Source organism: Oncorhynchus clarkii, chromosome 6, assembly GCF_045791955.1.
Source record: "Oncorhynchus clarkii lewisi isolate Uvic-CL-2024 chromosome 6, UVic_Ocla_1.0, whole genome shotgun sequence".
NCBI classification, from domain to species: domain Eukaryota; kingdom Metazoa; phylum Chordata; class Actinopteri; order Salmoniformes; family Salmonidae; genus Oncorhynchus; species Oncorhynchus clarkii.
Genome location: NC_092152.1, coordinates 2,922,429 through 2,938,799, shown reverse-complemented (window position 1 = coordinate 2,938,799; position 16,371 = coordinate 2,922,429). Strand labels below are relative to the sequence as shown.

Here is a 16,371-nt window from a genome sequence, read left to right as displayed (position 1 = left end):
TGTCTGGTACATTTAGGGCCAAAACAGTCTACTGTCTGGTACATCTAGGGCCAAAACAGTCTACTGTCTGGTACGTCTAGGGCCAAAACAGTCTACTGTCTGGTACATCTAGGGCCAAAACAGTCTACTGGACGGTTCGTCTAGGGCCAAAACAGTCTACTGTCTGGTACGTCTAGGGCCAAAACAGTCTACTATACGGTACGTCTAGGGCCAAAACAGTCTACTGGACGGTTCGTCTAGGGCCAAAACAGTCTACTGGACGGTTCGTCTAGGGCCAAAACAGTCTACTGGACGGTTCGTCTAGGGCCAAAACAGTCTACTGTCTGGTACATCTAGGGCCAAAACAGTCTACTGGACGGTTCGTCTAGGGCCAAAACAGTCTACTGTCTGGTACGTCTAGGGCCAAAACAGTCTACTGGACGGTTCGTCTAGGGCCTAAACAGTCTACTGTCTGGTACGTCTAGGGCCAAAACAGTCTACTGTCTGCTACGTCTAGGGCCAAAACAGTCTACTGTCTGGTACGTCTAGGGCCAAAACAGTCTACTGTCTGGTACGTCTAGGGCCAAAACAGTCTACTGTCTGGTACGTCTAGGGACAAAACAGTCTACTGTCTGGTACGTCTAGGGCCAAAACAGTCTACTGGACGGTTCGTCTAGGGCCAAAACAGTCTACTGTCTGGTACATTTAGGGCCAAAACAGTCTACTGTCTGGTACATCTAGGGCCAAAACAGTCTACTGTCTGGTACGTCTAGGGCCAAAACAGTCTACTGTCTGGTACATCTAGGGCCAAAACAGTCTACTGGACGGTTCGTCTAGGGCCAAAACAGTCTACTGTCTGGTACGTCTAGGGCCAAAACAGTCTACTGTCTGGTACGTCTAGGGCCAAAACAGTCTACTGTCTGGTACGTCTAGGGCCAAAACAGTCTACTGTCTGGTACATTTAGGGCCAAAACAGTCTACTGTCTGGTACGTCTAGGGCCAAAACAGTCTACTGGACGGTTCGTCTAGGGCCAAAACAGTCTACTGTCTGGTACATTTAGGGCCAAAACAGTCTACTGTCTGGTACGTCTAGGGCCAAAACAGTCTACTGGACGGTTCGTCTAGGGCCAAAACAGTCTACTGTCTGGTACATTTAGGGCCAAAACAGTCTACTGTCTGGTACATCTAGGGCCAAAACAGTCTACTGTCTGGTACGTCTAGGGCCAAAACAGTCTACTGTCTGGTACATCTAGGGCCAAAACAGTCTACTGGACGGTTCGTCTAGGGCCAAAACAGTCTACTGTCTGGTACGTCTAGGGCCAAAACAGTCTACTATACGGTACGTCTAGGGCCAAAACAGTCTACTGGACGGTTCGTCTAGGGCCAAAACAGTCTACTGGACGGTTCGTCTAGGGCCAAAACAGTCTACTGTCTGGTACATCTAGGGCCAAAACAGTCTACTGTCTGGTACGTCTAGGGCCAAAACAGTCTACTGGACGGTTCGTCTAGGGCCTAAACAGTCTACTGTCTGGTATGTCTAGGGCCAAAACAGTCTACTGTCTGGTACGTCTAGGGCCAAAACAGTCTACTGTCTGGTACGTCTAGGGCCAAAACAGTCTACTGTCTGGTACGTCTAGGGCCAAAACAGTCTACTGTCTGGTACGTCTAGGGCCAAAACAGTCTACTGTCTGGTACGTCTAGGGCCAAAACAGTCTACTGTCTGGTACGTCTAGGGCCAAAACAGTCTACTGGACGGTTCGTCTAGGGCCAAAACAGTCTACTGTCTGGTACATTTAGGGCCAAAACAGTCTACTGTCTGGTACATCTAGGGCCAAAACAGTCTACTGTCTGGTACGTCTAGGGCCAAAACAGTCTACTGTCTGGTACATCTAGGGCCAAAACAGTCTACTGGACGGTTCGTCTAGGGCCAAAACAGTCTACTGTCTGGTACGTCTAGGGCCAAAACAGTCTACTGTCTGGTAAATCTAGGGCCTAAACAGTCTACTGTCTGGTACGTCTAGGGCCAAAACAGTCTACTGTCTGGTACGTCTAGGGCCAAAACAGTCTACTGTCTGGTACGTCTAGGGCCAAAACAGTCTACTGTCTGCTACGTCTAGGGCCAAAACAGTCTACTGTCTGGTACGTCTAGGGCCAAAACAGTCTACTGTCTGGTACGTCTAGGGCCAAAACAGTCTACTGTCTGGTACGTCTAGGGCCAAAACAGTCTACTGGACGGTTCGTCTAGGGCCAAAACAGTCTACTGTCTGGTACATTTAGGGCCAAAACAGTCTACTGTCTGGTACGTCTAGGGCCAAAACAGTCTACTGTCTGGTACATCTAGGGCCAAAACAGTCTACTGGACGGTTCGTCTAGGGCCAAAACAGTCTACTGTCTGGTACATCTAGGGCCAAAACAGTCTACTGTCTGGTACGTCTAGGGCCAAAACAGTCTACTGGACGGTTCGTCTAGGGCCTAAACAGTCTACTGTCTGGTATGTCTAGGGCCAAAACAGTCTACTGTCTGGTACGTCTAGGGCCAAAACAGTCTACTGTCTGCTACGTCTAGGGCCAAAACAGTCTACTGTCTGGTACGTCTAGGGCCAAAACAGTCTACTGTCTGGTACGTCTAGGGCCAAAACAGTCTACTGTCTGGTACGTCTAGGGCCAAAACAGTCTACTGTCTGGTACGTCTAGGGCCAAAACAGTCTACTGGACGGTTCGTCTAGGGCCAAAACAGTCTACTGTCTGGTACATTTAGGGCCAAAACAGTCTACTGTCTGGTACATCTAGGGCCAAAACAGTCTACTGTCTGGTACGTCTAGGGCCAAAACAGTCTACTGTCTGGTACATCTAGGGCCAAAACAGTCTACTGGACGGTTCGTCTAGGGCCAAAACAGTCTACTGTCTGGTACGTCTAGGGCCAAAACAGTCTACTATACGGTACATCTAGGGCCAAAACAGTCTACTGGACGGTTCGTCTAGGGCCAAAACAGTCTACTGTCTGGTACATCTAGGGCCAAAACAGTCTACTGTCTGGTACGTCTAGGGCCAAAACAGTCTACTGGACGGTTCGTCTAGGGCCTAAACAGTCTACTGTCTGGTATGTCTAGGGCCAAAACAGTCTACTGTCTGGTACATCTAGGGCCAAAACAGTCTACTGGACGGTTCGTCTAGGTCTACGTACCGTAGACTGTTTAGCCCTAGGCATACCGTTTGTGCGTGCAGTGCATGCGTATGTATGTATTTATGTGTGTGTGTGTGCACGAGCGTGGGTGTATACTCACTCGGAGCATGGGTCCGTTCTGGAACACATGTGGTTCGTCACACACCACACAGAACTCATTCAGGACCGGAGTTCTCTGCTCAGCATATTCCATGGTCTGAAGAGACAACACAGCACAACACATCATAGTGGATCAAACCTCCTGTTGAGAACACCTTATAATGGGGTTGGCTAAAGTAAAGTTTACCTGTAAGGTTTTCTATAAGGTGGCAGTGTTTACCTGGACAAGGAAGCCTCTGTCTCTTATCGGAATGGACTTGGCCCCATTGTTTGGCTATAGAGGAAAAGAGGGCTGTTTAGTAATGATGTCCGGACCTCTGGCAGTCTCTATGGGGGTGCCACAGGGTTCAATTATCGGTCCGACTCTCTTCTCTGTATACATCAATGATGTTGCTCTTGCTGCTTCTGTATACTTCTGGCCCTTCTTTGGACACTGTGTTAACTAACCTCCAGAAGAGCTTCAATGCCATACAACTCTCCTTCCATAGCCTCCAACTGCTCTGAAACGCAAGTAAAACTAAATGCATGCTATTCAACCGATCACTGCCCGTACCTGCTCGCCCGTCCAGCATCACTACTCTGGACGGCTCTGACTTAGAATACATGGACAACTACAAATACCTCGGTGTCTGGTTAGACTGTAAACTCTCATTCCAGACTCACATTAAGCATCTCCAATCCAAAATTACATCTAGAATTGGTTTCCTATTTCGCAACAAAGCATCCTTCACTCATGCTGCCAAACATACCCTCGTAAAACTGACCATCCTACCGATCCTCAACTTCGGTGATGTCATCTATAAAATAGCCTCCAACACTCTACTCAACAAACTGGATGCAGTCTATCACAGTGCCATCCGTTTTATCACCAAAGCCCCATACACTACCCACCACTGCGGCCTGTACACTCTCGTTGGTTGGCCCTCACTTCATACTCGTCGCCAAACCCACTGGCTACAGGTTAGCTACAAGTCTCTGCTAGGTAAAGCCCCGCCTTATCTCAGCTCACTGGTCACCATAGCAGCACCCACTCGTAGCACGCGCTCCAGCAGGTATATCTCACTGGTCAACCCCAAAGCCAATTTCTCCTTTGGTCGTCTTTCCTTACAGTTCTCTGCTTCCAATGACTGGAACGAACTGTAAAAATCTCTGAGCTGGAGACTCACATCTCCCTCACTAGCTTTAAGCACCAGCTGTCAGAGCAGCTCACAGATCACTGCACCTGTACATAGCCCATCTGTAAACAGCCCATCCAACTACCTCATCCCCATACTATATTTATTTATTTATCTTGCTCCTTTGCACCCCAGTATCTCTACTTGCTCATTCATCTTCTGCCGATCTACCATTCCAGTGTTTAATTACTATATTGTAATTACTTCGCCACCATGGCCTATTTATATCCTTAACTTACCTCATTTGCACTTACTGTATATAGACTTTTTGTTTTCTTTTGTTCTACTCTATAATTGACTGTATGTTTTGTTTATTCCACGTGTAACTCTGTTGTTGTTTGTGTCACTCTGCTTTGCTTTATCTTGGCCAGGTCGCAGTTGCAAATGAGAACTTGTTCTCAACTAGCCTACCTGGTTAAATAAAGGTCAAATAAATATAAATAAGCAGCTATGACAGATATGAGTAAAACACCTATTTCTATTACAATTACTCTATTTTACATGCCTGTGCACCAAAATAGGTTAACTATTCGTGTTTCTAATAACCATCAGCCAATCGTGAGAGGCCTACTGACCGGCGGGGGCGTGGCGAGCGAGGGGGCGAGGATCCCGATGAGCCCTGAGGTAAGAGAGAGGCGCCTCCCCTCGGACGGAGACACAGAGTCCTTGAAGATGTCGGCTGCTTTGCCCATCTTGGTACTGCTGGAGTAGGACCTGAGGTAACATGGAGGCATTGATGAGGCAGTAGGACCTGAGGTAACATGGAGGCATTGATGAGGCAGTAGGACCTACAGTAACATGGAGGCATTGATGAGGTAGTAGGACCTGAGGTAACATGGAGGCATTGATGAGGTAGTAGGACCTGAGGTAACATGGAGGCATTGATGAGGTAGTAGGACCTGCAGTAACATGGAGGCATTGATGAGGCAGTAGGACCTGAGGTAACATGGAGGCATTGATGAGGCAGTAGGACCTGAGGTAACATGGAGGCATTGATGAGGCAGTAGGACCTGCAGTAACATGGAGGCATTGATGAGGCAGTAGGACCTGAGGTAACATGGAGGCATTGATGAGGTAGTAGGACCTGAGGTAACATGGAGGCATTGATGAGGGAGTAGGACCTGAGGTAACATGGAGGCATTGATGAGGTAGTAGGACCTGCAGTAACATGGAGGCATTGATGAGGTAGTAGGACCTACAGTAACATGGAGGCATTGATGAGGCAGTAGGACCTGAGGTAACATGGAGGCATTGATGAGGCAGTAGGACCTGCAGTAACATCGAGGCATTGATGAGGTACTAGGACCTGCAGTAACATGGAGGCATTGATGAGGTAGTAGGACCTGAAGTAACATGGAGGCATTGATGAGGCAGTAGGATATGCAGTAACATGGAGGTATTGATGAGGCAGTAGGACCTGCAGTAACATGGAGGCATTGATGAGGGAGTAGGACCTGCAGTAACATGGAGGCATTGATGAGGCAGTAGGACCTGAGGTAACATGGAGGCATTGATGAGGTAGTAGGACCTATAGTAACATGGAGGCATTGATGAGGCAGTAGGACCTGAGGTAACATGGAGGCATTGATGAGGCAGTAGGACCTGCAGTAACATCGAGGCATTGATGAGGTACTAGGACCTGCAGTAACATGGAGGCATTGATGAGGTAGTAGGACCTAAGGTAACATGGAGGCATTGATGAGGCAGTAGGATATGCAGTAACATGGAGGTATTGATGAGGCAGTAGGACCTGAGGTAACATGGAGGCATTGATGAGGTAGTAGGACCTGAGGTAACATGGAGGCATTGATGAGGTAGTAGGACCTGCAGTAACATGGAGGCATTGATGAGGCAGTAGGACCTGAGGTAACATGGAGGCATTGATGAGGCAGTAGGACCTGAGGTAACATGGAGGCATTGATGAGGCAGTAGGACCTGAGGTAACATGGAGGCATTGATGAGGCAGTAGGACCTGAGGTAACATGGAGGCATTGATGAGGTAGTAGGACCTGAGGTAACATGGAGGCATTGATGAGGGAGTAGGACCTGAGGTAACATGGAGGCATTGATGAGGTAGTAGGACCTGCAGTAACATGGAGGCATTGATGAGGTAGTAGGACCTACAGTAACATGGAGGCATTGATGAGGCAGTAGGACCTGAGGTAACATGGAGGCATTGATGAGGCAGTAGGACCTGCAGTAACATCGAGGCATTGATGAGGTACTAGGACCTGCAGTAACATGGAGGCATTGATGAGGTAGTAGGACCTGAAGTAACATGGAGGCATTGATGAGGCAGTAGGATATGCAGTAACATGGAGGTATTGATGAGGCAGTAGGACCTGCAGTAACATGGAGGCATTGATGAGGGAGTAGGACCTGCAGTAACATGGAGGCATTGATGAGGCAGTAGGACCTGAGGTAACATGGAGGCATTGATGAGGTAGTAGGACCTATAGTAACATGGAGGCATTGATGAGGCAGTAGGACCTGAGGTAACATGGAGGCATTGATGAGGCAGTAGGACCTGCAGTAACATCGAGGCATTGATGAGGTACTAGGACCTGCAGTAACATGGAGGCATTGATGAGGTAGTAGGACCTAAGGTAACATGGAGGCATTGATGAGGCAGTAGGATATGCAGTAACATGGAGGTATTGATGAGGCAGTAGGACCTGCAGTAACATGGAAGCATTGATGAGGTAGTAGGACCTGAGGTAACATGGAGGCATTGATGAGGTAGTAGGACCTACAGTAACATGGAGGCATTGATGAGGGAGTAGGACCTGCAGTAACAAGGAGGCATTGATTAGGGAGTAGGACCTACAGTAACAAGGAGGCATTGATGAGGGAGTAGGACCTGAGGTAACATGGAGGCATTGATGAGGCAGTAGGACCTACAGTAACAAGGAGGCGTTGATGAGGTAGTAGGACCTGCAGTAACAAGGGGGCATTGATGAGGTAGTAGGACCTACATTAACAAGGAGGCATTGATGAGGTAGTAGGACCTGCAGTAACAAGGGGGCATTGATGAGGCAGTAGGACCTACAGTAACATGGAGGCATTGATGAGGCAGTAGGACCTACAGTAACATGGAGGCATTGATGAGGTAGTAGGACCTACAGTAACAAGGAGGCATTGATGAGGGAGTAGGACCTACAGTAACAAGGAGGCATTGATGAGGGAGTAGGACCTACAGTAACATGGAGGCATTGATGAGGCAGTAGGACCTGAGGTAACATGGAGGCATTGATGAGGTAGTAGGACCTGAGGTAACATGGAGGCATTGATGAGGTAGTAGGACCTGAGGTAACATGGAGGCATTGATGAGGCAGTAGGACCTGAGGTAACATGGAGGCATTGATGAGGGAGTAGGACCTACAGTAACATGGAGGCATTGATGAGGCAGTAGGACCTGAGGTAACATGGAGTCATTGATGAGGGAGTAGGACCTACAGTAACATGGAGGCATTGATGAGGTAGTAGGACCTGAGGTAACATGGAGGCATTGATGAGGGAGTAGGACCTGAGGTAACATGGAGGCATTTATGAGGCAGTAGGACCTGAGGTAACATGGAGGCATTGATGAGGTAGTAGGACCTACAGTAACATGGAGGCATTGATGAGGCAGTAGGACCTACAGTAACATGGAGGCATTGATGAGGTAGTAGGACCTACAGTAACATGGAGGCATTGATGAGGTAGTAGGACCTACAGTAACATGGAGGCATTGATGAGGCAGTAGGACCTACAGTAACATGGAGGCATTGATGAGGCAGTAGGACCTACAGTAACATGGAGGCATTGATGAGGTAGTAGGACCTACAGTAACAAGGAGGCATTGAGGAGGCAGTAGGACCTACAGTAACATGGAGGCATTGATGAGGCAGTAGGACCTGAGGTAACATGGAGGCATTGATGAGGTAGTAGGACCTGAGGTAACATGGAGGCATTGATGAGGTAGTAGGACCTGAGGTAACATGGAGGCATTGATGAGGCAGTAGGACCTGAGGTAACATGGAGGCATTGATGAGGGAGTAGGACCTACAGTAACATGGAGGCATTGATGAGGCAGTAGGACCTGAGGTAACATGGAGGCATTGATGAGGTAGTAGGACCTGAGGTAACATGGAGGCATTGATGAGGTAGTAGGACCTGAGGTAACATGGAGGCATTGATGAGGCAGTAGGACCTGAGGTAACATGGAGGCATTGATGAGGGAGTAGGACCTACAGTAACATGGAGGCATTGATGAGGTAGTAGGACCTACAGTAACATGGAGGCATTGATGAGGTAGTAGGACCTACAGTAACATGGAGGCATTGATGAGGTAGTAGGACCTACATTAACAAGGAGGCATTGATGAGGTAGTAGGACCTGCAGTAACAAGGGGGCATTGATGAGGCAGTAGGACCTACAGTAACATGGAGGCATTGATGAGGCAGTAGGACCTACAGTAACATGGAGGCATTGATGAGGTAGTAGGACCTACAGTAACAAGGAGGCATTGATGAGGGAGTAGGACCTACAGTAACAAGGAGGCATTGATGAGGGAGTAGGACCTACAGTAACATGGAGGCATTGATGAGGCAGTAGGACCTGAGGTAACATGGAGGCATTGATGAGGTAGTAGGACCTGAGGTAACATGGAGGCATTGATGAGGTAGTAGGACCTGAGGTAACATGGAGGCATTGATGAGGCAGTAGGACCTGAGGTAACATGGAGGCATTGATGAGGGAGTAGGACCTACAGTAACATGGAGGCATTGATGAGGCAGTAGGACCTGAGGTAACATGGAGTCATTGATGAGGGAGTAGGACCTACAGTAACATGGAGGCATTGATGAGGTAGTAGGACCTGAGGTAACATGGAGGCATTGATGAGGGAGTAGGACCTGAGGTAACATGGAGGCATTTATGAGGCAGTAGGACCTGAGGTAACATGGAGGCATTGATGAGGTAGTAGGACCTACAGTAACATGGAGGCATTGATGAGGCAGTAGGACCTACAGTAACATGGAGGCATTGATGAGGTAGTAGGACCTACAGTAACATGGAGGCATTGATGAGGTAGTAGGACCTACAGTAACATGGAGGCATTGATGAGGCAGTAGGACCTACAGTAACATGGAGGCATTGATGAGGCAGTAGGACCTACAGTAACATGGAGGCATTGATGAGGTAGTAGGACCTACAGTAACAAGGAGGCATTGAGGAGGCAGTAGGACCTACAGTAACATGGAGGCATTGATGAGGCAGTAGGACCTGAGGTAACATGGAGGCATTGATGAGGTAGTAGGACCTGAGGTAACATGGAGGCATTGATGAGGTAGTAGGACCTGAGGTAACATGGAGGCATTGATGAGGCAGTAGGACCTGAGGTAACATGGAGGCATTGATGAGGGAGTAGGACCTACAGTAACATGGAGGCATTGATGAGGTAGTAGGACCTACAGTAACATGGAGGCATTGATGAGGTAGTAGGACCTACAGTAACATGGAGGCATTGATGAGGTAGTAGGACCTACAGTAACATGGAGGCATTGATGAGGCAGTAGGACCTACAGTAACATGGAGGCATTGATGAGGCAGTAGGACCTACAGTAACATGGAGGCATTGGTGAGGTAGTAGGACCTACAGTAACATGGAGGCATTGATGAGGCAGTAGGACCTGAGGTAACATGGAGGCATTGATGAGGCAGTAGGACCTACAGTAACATGGAGGCATTGATGAGGTAGTAGGACCTGAGGTAACATGGAGGCATTGATGAGGCAGTAGGACCTGAGGTAACATGGAGGCATTGATGAGGCAGTAGGACCTGCAGTAACAAGGAGGCATTGATGAGGTAGTAGGACCTGGGGTAACATGGAGGCATTGATGAGGTAGTAGGACCTGGGGTAACATGGAGGCATTGATGAGGTAGTAGGACCTGCAGTAACATGGAGGCATTGATGAGGCAGTAGGACCTGCAGTAACATGGAGGCATTGATGAGGTAGTAGGACCTGGGGTAACATGGAGGCATTGATGAGGTAGTAGGACCTGGGGTAACATGGAGGCATTGATGAGGTAGTAGGACCTACAGTAACATAGAGGCATTGATGAGGTTTGTCTTGTTGTGGTTAATTCATTGGTGTTTAATGTAATAACTGGTACAAACACATTTCTTCCGTGACGGATTAAAGTTGATAAATTCAGGCGCTACTATAGGTTTCTATGAAATGGGGTGCTCATCTGGGAACAGAGGTGGTGATAACATCTCTCAAAAAAGACTGCAACAACAAAAGTATTTTTCTAATGCTATCTCATCTAATAGAAGAGCACCTATGCATTCTAAAATACTTGTGATGTTGCGGTGGATTTGGGAGATACCATTACCTTCTCTTTTTTTGAATGACCTTACCTGCTGAGGAGGTGGTGGTGGTGTTTCAGTCCATCTAATTCCTCTGTCCTGATAGAACCAGAGCACGACCTACTGAGCAGCCTGTGGTGCTTCAAACCTCCTCCAAGACTGCCTCCTCCCCCACCAGCGTGCTCACAGCGGGGGTCGCCGGAGCACAATCGGGGCAGGAGTTTGTGGGGAGTGGGGCGGAGGTCCTCTGGTTTGACCAAAGCCGAGCAGGGCCTGCCCAGGATGCGGCGGGGTTTGAGGGGCAGGGGTCCGGGACAGGGCCCTCCTCCGTGGTCCAAACGGGGGTCTGTGCTAGACAGGGACTGGCCGAGGAGACGGTGGGTGGTCTTAGTTCCAGGGACCTCCGCTTCAACCTGCTGTTTAACGGTGCTGGAGCAGGTCTGGCCGAGGAGACGGTGGGATTTAGAGACGCCATCTTGTTCCGGCTTCAGATTCTTCTTGCTCTTGACACAGCCAGGAGGCGGGTAGCTGGGAGATCTGGGGAGAAAATGAAGATAACTTTATTGTCCAATGTGAGGCAGTAAACCCAGGCTCAATTCTGCCTAACCAATCAGAGAGCAATGTGGAGCCTCTAACATATCATACCAATCTGATCCTTTCAGACACAGTAAATGCCTATATGGTAAGGGATAAGAAATGTCTGTAGTTTAATTATAGTGACAGACCGGTTCATATATATAATTCTGTTTAGGGTTGCAAAATTCAGGTAACTTTCCTGAAATTCAGAGGTTTTCCAGAAATCCTGTTTGGAAGATTCAGTATTTCCTGGTTGGAGGAATCAGTATTTCCTGTCTGGAGAATTCAGCATTTCCTGGCTGGAGGATTCATTATTTCCTGGCTGGAGGATTCAGTATTTCCTGGTTGGAGAATTCCATGTTTCCTGCTTATACCTTCCTGATACCGGGAATCTTAAAACCAGGATTTCTAGAAAACCTCTGAATTTGAATCAGGAAAGTTACCTGAATTTTGCGACCCTACTTCTGTTAGACATCAAATGTCAGTGTTGTGAAAATGACAGTGCTGATGTTTCTCTGACCTGCGGAGGGTTGAGAAGATGTGGAGGGGAGATTTGACCTTCTTCTTGTTCTTGTTTTTGTTGTGAAGGGAGTTGAGCTTCTCTTCACTTTGGTGTTTCCACTGCTGGGTGACAAACGTCTGCATTATCCTGGAGAGAAACAACGAACAAACGTCTGCATTATCCTGGAGAGAAACAAGGAACAAATGTCTGCATTATCCTGGAGAGAAACAAGGAACAAATGTCTGCATTATCCTGGAGAGAAACAAGGAACAAATGTCTGCATTATCCTGGAGAGAAACAAGGAACAAATGTCTGCATTATCCTGGAGAGAAACAAGGAACAAATGTCTGCATTATCCTGGAGAGAAACAAGGAACAAATGTCTGCATTATCCTGGAGAGAAACAAGGAACAAATGTCTGCATTATCCTGGAGAGAAACAAGGAACAAATGTCTGCATTATCTGTGTATTACATTGTAACAAGTAATATGAGTCCTCTAGTGTTTAAAGCCACATCTTAGCACCACCAAACACTTACTTCTTCAACTGATGTCCCAGTCCAAACCGGTCCTTAGTCGATGCCTGGAACACGTCCACCGTGGGGACTGGGGAACACAATGCATATCTCATGATGGAAACATAAAGCAATCAAATGTCGCTGTTCCTAGGCCGTCATTGAAAATAAGAATTTGTTCTTAACTGACTTGCCGAGTTAAATAAAGGTAAAATAAAATGCAGACAGTCCAGTGGTGTGGTTTAATATGTCAGTCCAGTGTGGTTTAATATGTCAGTCCAGAGGTGTGGTTTAATATGTCAGTCCAGTGTGGTTTAATATGTCAGTCCAGTGTGGTTTAATATGTCAGTCCAGTGTGGTTTAATATGTCAGTCCAGTGTGGTTTAATATGTCAGTCCAGTGTGGTTTAATATGTCAGTCCAGTGTGGTTTAATATGTCAGTCCAGTGTGGTTTAATATGTCAGTCCAGTGGTGTGGTTTAATATGTCAGTCCAGTGTGGTTTAATATGTCAGTCCAGTGTGGTTTAATATGTCAGTCCAGCGGTGTGGTTTAATATGTCAGTCCAGCAGTGTGGTTTAATATGTCAGTCCAGCAGTGTGGTTTAATATATCAGTCCAGTGGTGTGGTTTAATATATCAGTCCAGTGGTGTGGTTTAATATGTCAGTCCAGTAGTGTGGTTTAATATGTCAGTCCAGCGGTGTGGTTTAATATGTCAGTCCAGTGGTGTGGTTTAATATGTCAGTCCAGTGTGGTTTAATATGTCAGTCCAGTGTGGTTTAATATGTCAGTCCAGTGTGGTTTACTATGTCAGTCCAGTGTGGTTTAATATGTCAGTCCAGAGGTGTGGTTTAATATGTCAGTCCAGTGGTGTGGTTTAATATGTCAGTCCAGTGGTGTGGTTTAATATGTCAGTCCAGTGTGGTTTAATATGTCAGTCCAGTGTGGTTTAATATGTCAGTCCAGTGTGGTTTAATATGTCAGTCCAGTGGTGTGGTTTAATATGTCAGTCCAGTGTGGTTTAATATGTCAGTCCAGTGTGGTTTAATATGTCAGTCCAGTGTGGTTTAATATGTCAGTCCAGCGGTGTGGTTTAATATGTCAGTCCAGCGGTGTGGTTTAATATGTCAGTCCAGTGTGGTTTAATATGTCAGTCCAGTGGTGTGGTTTAATATGTCAGTCCAGTAGTGTGGTTTAATATGTCAGTCCAGTGGTGTGGTTTAATATGTCAGTCCAGTGTGGTTTAATATGTCAGTCCAGTGGTGTGGTTTAATATGTCAGTCCAGTAGTGTGGTTTAATATGTCAGTCCAGTGGTGTGGTTTAATATGTCAGTCCAGTGTGGTTTAATATGTCAGTCCAGTGGTGTGGTTTAATATGTCAGTCCAGTAGTGTGGTTTAATATGTCAGTCCAGTGGTGTGGTTTAATATGTCAGTCCAGTGTGGTTTAATATGTCAGTCCAGTGTGGTTTAATATGTCAGTCCAGTGGTGTGGTTTAATATGTCAGTCCAGTGTGGTTTAATATGTCAGTCCAGTGGTGTGGTTTAATATGTCAGTCCAGAGGTGTGGTTTAATATGTCAGTCCAGTGGTGTGGTTTAATATGTCAGTCCAGTGGTGTGGTTTAATATGTCAGTCCAGCGGTGTGGTTTAATATGTCAGTCCAGTGTGGTTTAATATGTCAGTCCAGCGGTGTGGTTTAATATGTCAGTCCAGCGGTGTGGTTTAATATGTCAGTCCAGTGTGGTTTAATATGTCAGTCCAGTGTGGTTTAATATGTCAGTCCAGCGGTGTGGTTTAATATGTCAGTCCAGCGGTGTGGTTTAATATGTCAGTCCAGTGTGGTTTAATATGTCAGTCCAGTGTGGTTTAATATGTCAGTCCAGCGGTGTGGTTTAATATGTCAGTCCAGTGGTGTGGTTTAATATGTCAGTCCAGTGGTGTGGTTTAATATGTCAGTCCAGTGGTGTGGTTTAATATGTCAGTCCAGTGGTGTGGTTTAATATGTCAGTCCAGTGGTGTGGTTTAATATGTCAGTCCAGTGTGGTTTAATATGTCAGTCCAGTGTGGTTTAATATATCAGTCCAGTGGTGTGGTTTAATATGTCAGTCCAGTGGTGTGGTTTAATATGTCAGTCCAGTGTGGTTTAATATGTCAGTCCAGTGTGGTTTAATATGTCAGTCCAGTGTGGTTTAATATGTCAGTCCAGTGTGGTTTAATATGTCAGTCCAGTGTGGTTTAATATGTCAGTCCAGTGGTGTGGTTTAATATGTCAGTCCAGTGGTGTGGTTTAATATGTCAGTCCAGTAGTGTGGTTTAATATGTCAGTCCAGTGGTGTGGTTTAATATGTCAGTCCAGTGGTGTGGTTTAATATGTCAGTCCAGTGTGGTTTAATATGTCAGTCCAGTGTGGTTTAATATGTCAGTCCAGTGGTGTGGTTTAATATGTCAGTCCAGTGTGGTTTAATATATCAGTCCAGTGGTGTGGTTTAATATGTCAGTCCAGTGGTGTGGTTTAATATGTCAGTCCAGCAGTGTGGTTTAATATGTCAGTCCAGTGGTGTGGTTTAATATGTCAGTCCAGTGTGGTTTAATATGTCAGTCCAGTGTGGTTTAATATATCAGTCCAGTGGTGTGGTTTAATATGTCAGTCCAGCAGTGTGGTTTAATATGTCAGTCCAGTGGTGTGGTTTAATATGTCAGTCCAGTGTGGTTTAATATGTCAGTCCAGCAGTGTGGTTTAATATGTCAGTCCAGTGGTGTGGTTTAATATGTCAGTCCAGTGTGGTTTAATATGTCAGTCCAGTGGTGTGGTTTAATATGTCAGTCCAGTGGTGTGGTTTAATATGTCAGTCCAGTGGTGTGGTTTAATATGTCAGTCCAGTGTGGTTTAATATGTCAGTCCAGTGTGGTTTAATATGTCAGTCCGGTGGTGTGGTTGAATATGTCAGTCCAGTGGTGTGGTTTAATATGTCAGTCCAGTGTGGATTAATATGTCAGTCCAGTGTGGTTTAATATGTCAGTCCAGTGTGGTTTAATATGTCAGTCCAGTGTGGTTTAATATGTCAGTCCAGTGTGGTTTAATATGTCAGTCCAGTGGTGTGGTTTAATATGTCAGTCCAGTGGTGTGGTTTAATATGTCAGTCCAGTGTGGTTTAATATGTCAGTCCAGCAGTGTGGTTTAATATGTCAGTCCAGTGGTGTGGTTTAATATGTCAGTCCAGTGTGGTTTAATATGTCAGTCCAGTGGTGTGGTTTAATATGTCAGTCCAGTGGTGTGGTTTAATATGTCAGTCCAGTGGTGTGGTTTAATATGTCAGTCCAGTGTGGTTTAATATGTCAGTCCAGTGGTGTGGTTGAATATGTCAGTCCAGTGTGGTTTAATATGTCAGTCCAGCGGTGTGGTTTAATATATCAGTCCAGTGGTGTGGTTTAATATGTCAGTCCAGTGTGGTTTAATATATCAGTCCAGTGGTGTGGTTTAATATGTCAGTCCAGTGTGGTTTAATATGTCAGTCCAGCGGTGTGGTTTAATATGTCAGTCCAGTGTGGTTTAATATGTCAGTCCAGTGGTGTGGTTGAATATGTCAGTCCAGTGTGGTTTAATATGTCAGTCCAGCGGTGTGGTTTAATATATCAGTCCAGTGGTGTGGTTTAATATGTCAGTCCAGTGGTGTGGTTTAATATGTCAGTCCAGTGTGGTTTAATATGTCAGTCCAGTGTGGTTTAATATGTCAGTCCAGTGGTGTGGTTTAATATGTCAGTCCAGTGGTGTGGTTTAATATGTCAGTCCAGTGTGGTTTAATATGTCAGTCCAGTGTGGTTTAATATATCAGTCCAGTGGTGTGGTTTAATATGTCAGTCCAGCGGTGTGGTTTAATATATCAGTCCAGTGGTGTGGTTTAATATGTCAGTCCAGTGGTGTGGTTTAATATGTCAGTCCAGTGGTGTGGTTTAATATGTCAGTCCAGCGGTGTGGTTTAATATGTCAGTCCA

The 16,371-nt window shown here is 46.4% G+C and overlaps 1 protein-coding gene across 1 annotated transcript in view; it reads right to left on the bottom strand.

The window, feature by feature from the left end:
* Window positions 1-16,371, bottom strand: part of LOC139410557 (protein mono-ADP-ribosyltransferase PARP8-like) — a 102,699-nt gene that overhangs the window by 28,651 nt on the left and 57,677 nt on the right. The window contains exons 10-15 of the mRNA XM_071155846.1: window positions 12,404-12,470; window positions 11,885-12,013; window positions 10,840-11,325; window positions 5,012-5,150; window positions 3,482-3,535; window positions 3,263-3,358 (exon numbers count right to left, since the gene is read on the bottom strand). Coding sequence (XP_071011947.1) covers window positions 3,263-3,358; window positions 3,482-3,535; window positions 5,012-5,150; window positions 10,840-11,325; window positions 11,885-12,013; window positions 12,404-12,470 — 971 coding nt within the window. The remainder of the gene's footprint in view (window positions 1-3,262; window positions 3,359-3,481; window positions 3,536-5,011; window positions 5,151-10,839; window positions 11,326-11,884; window positions 12,014-12,403; window positions 12,471-16,371) is intronic.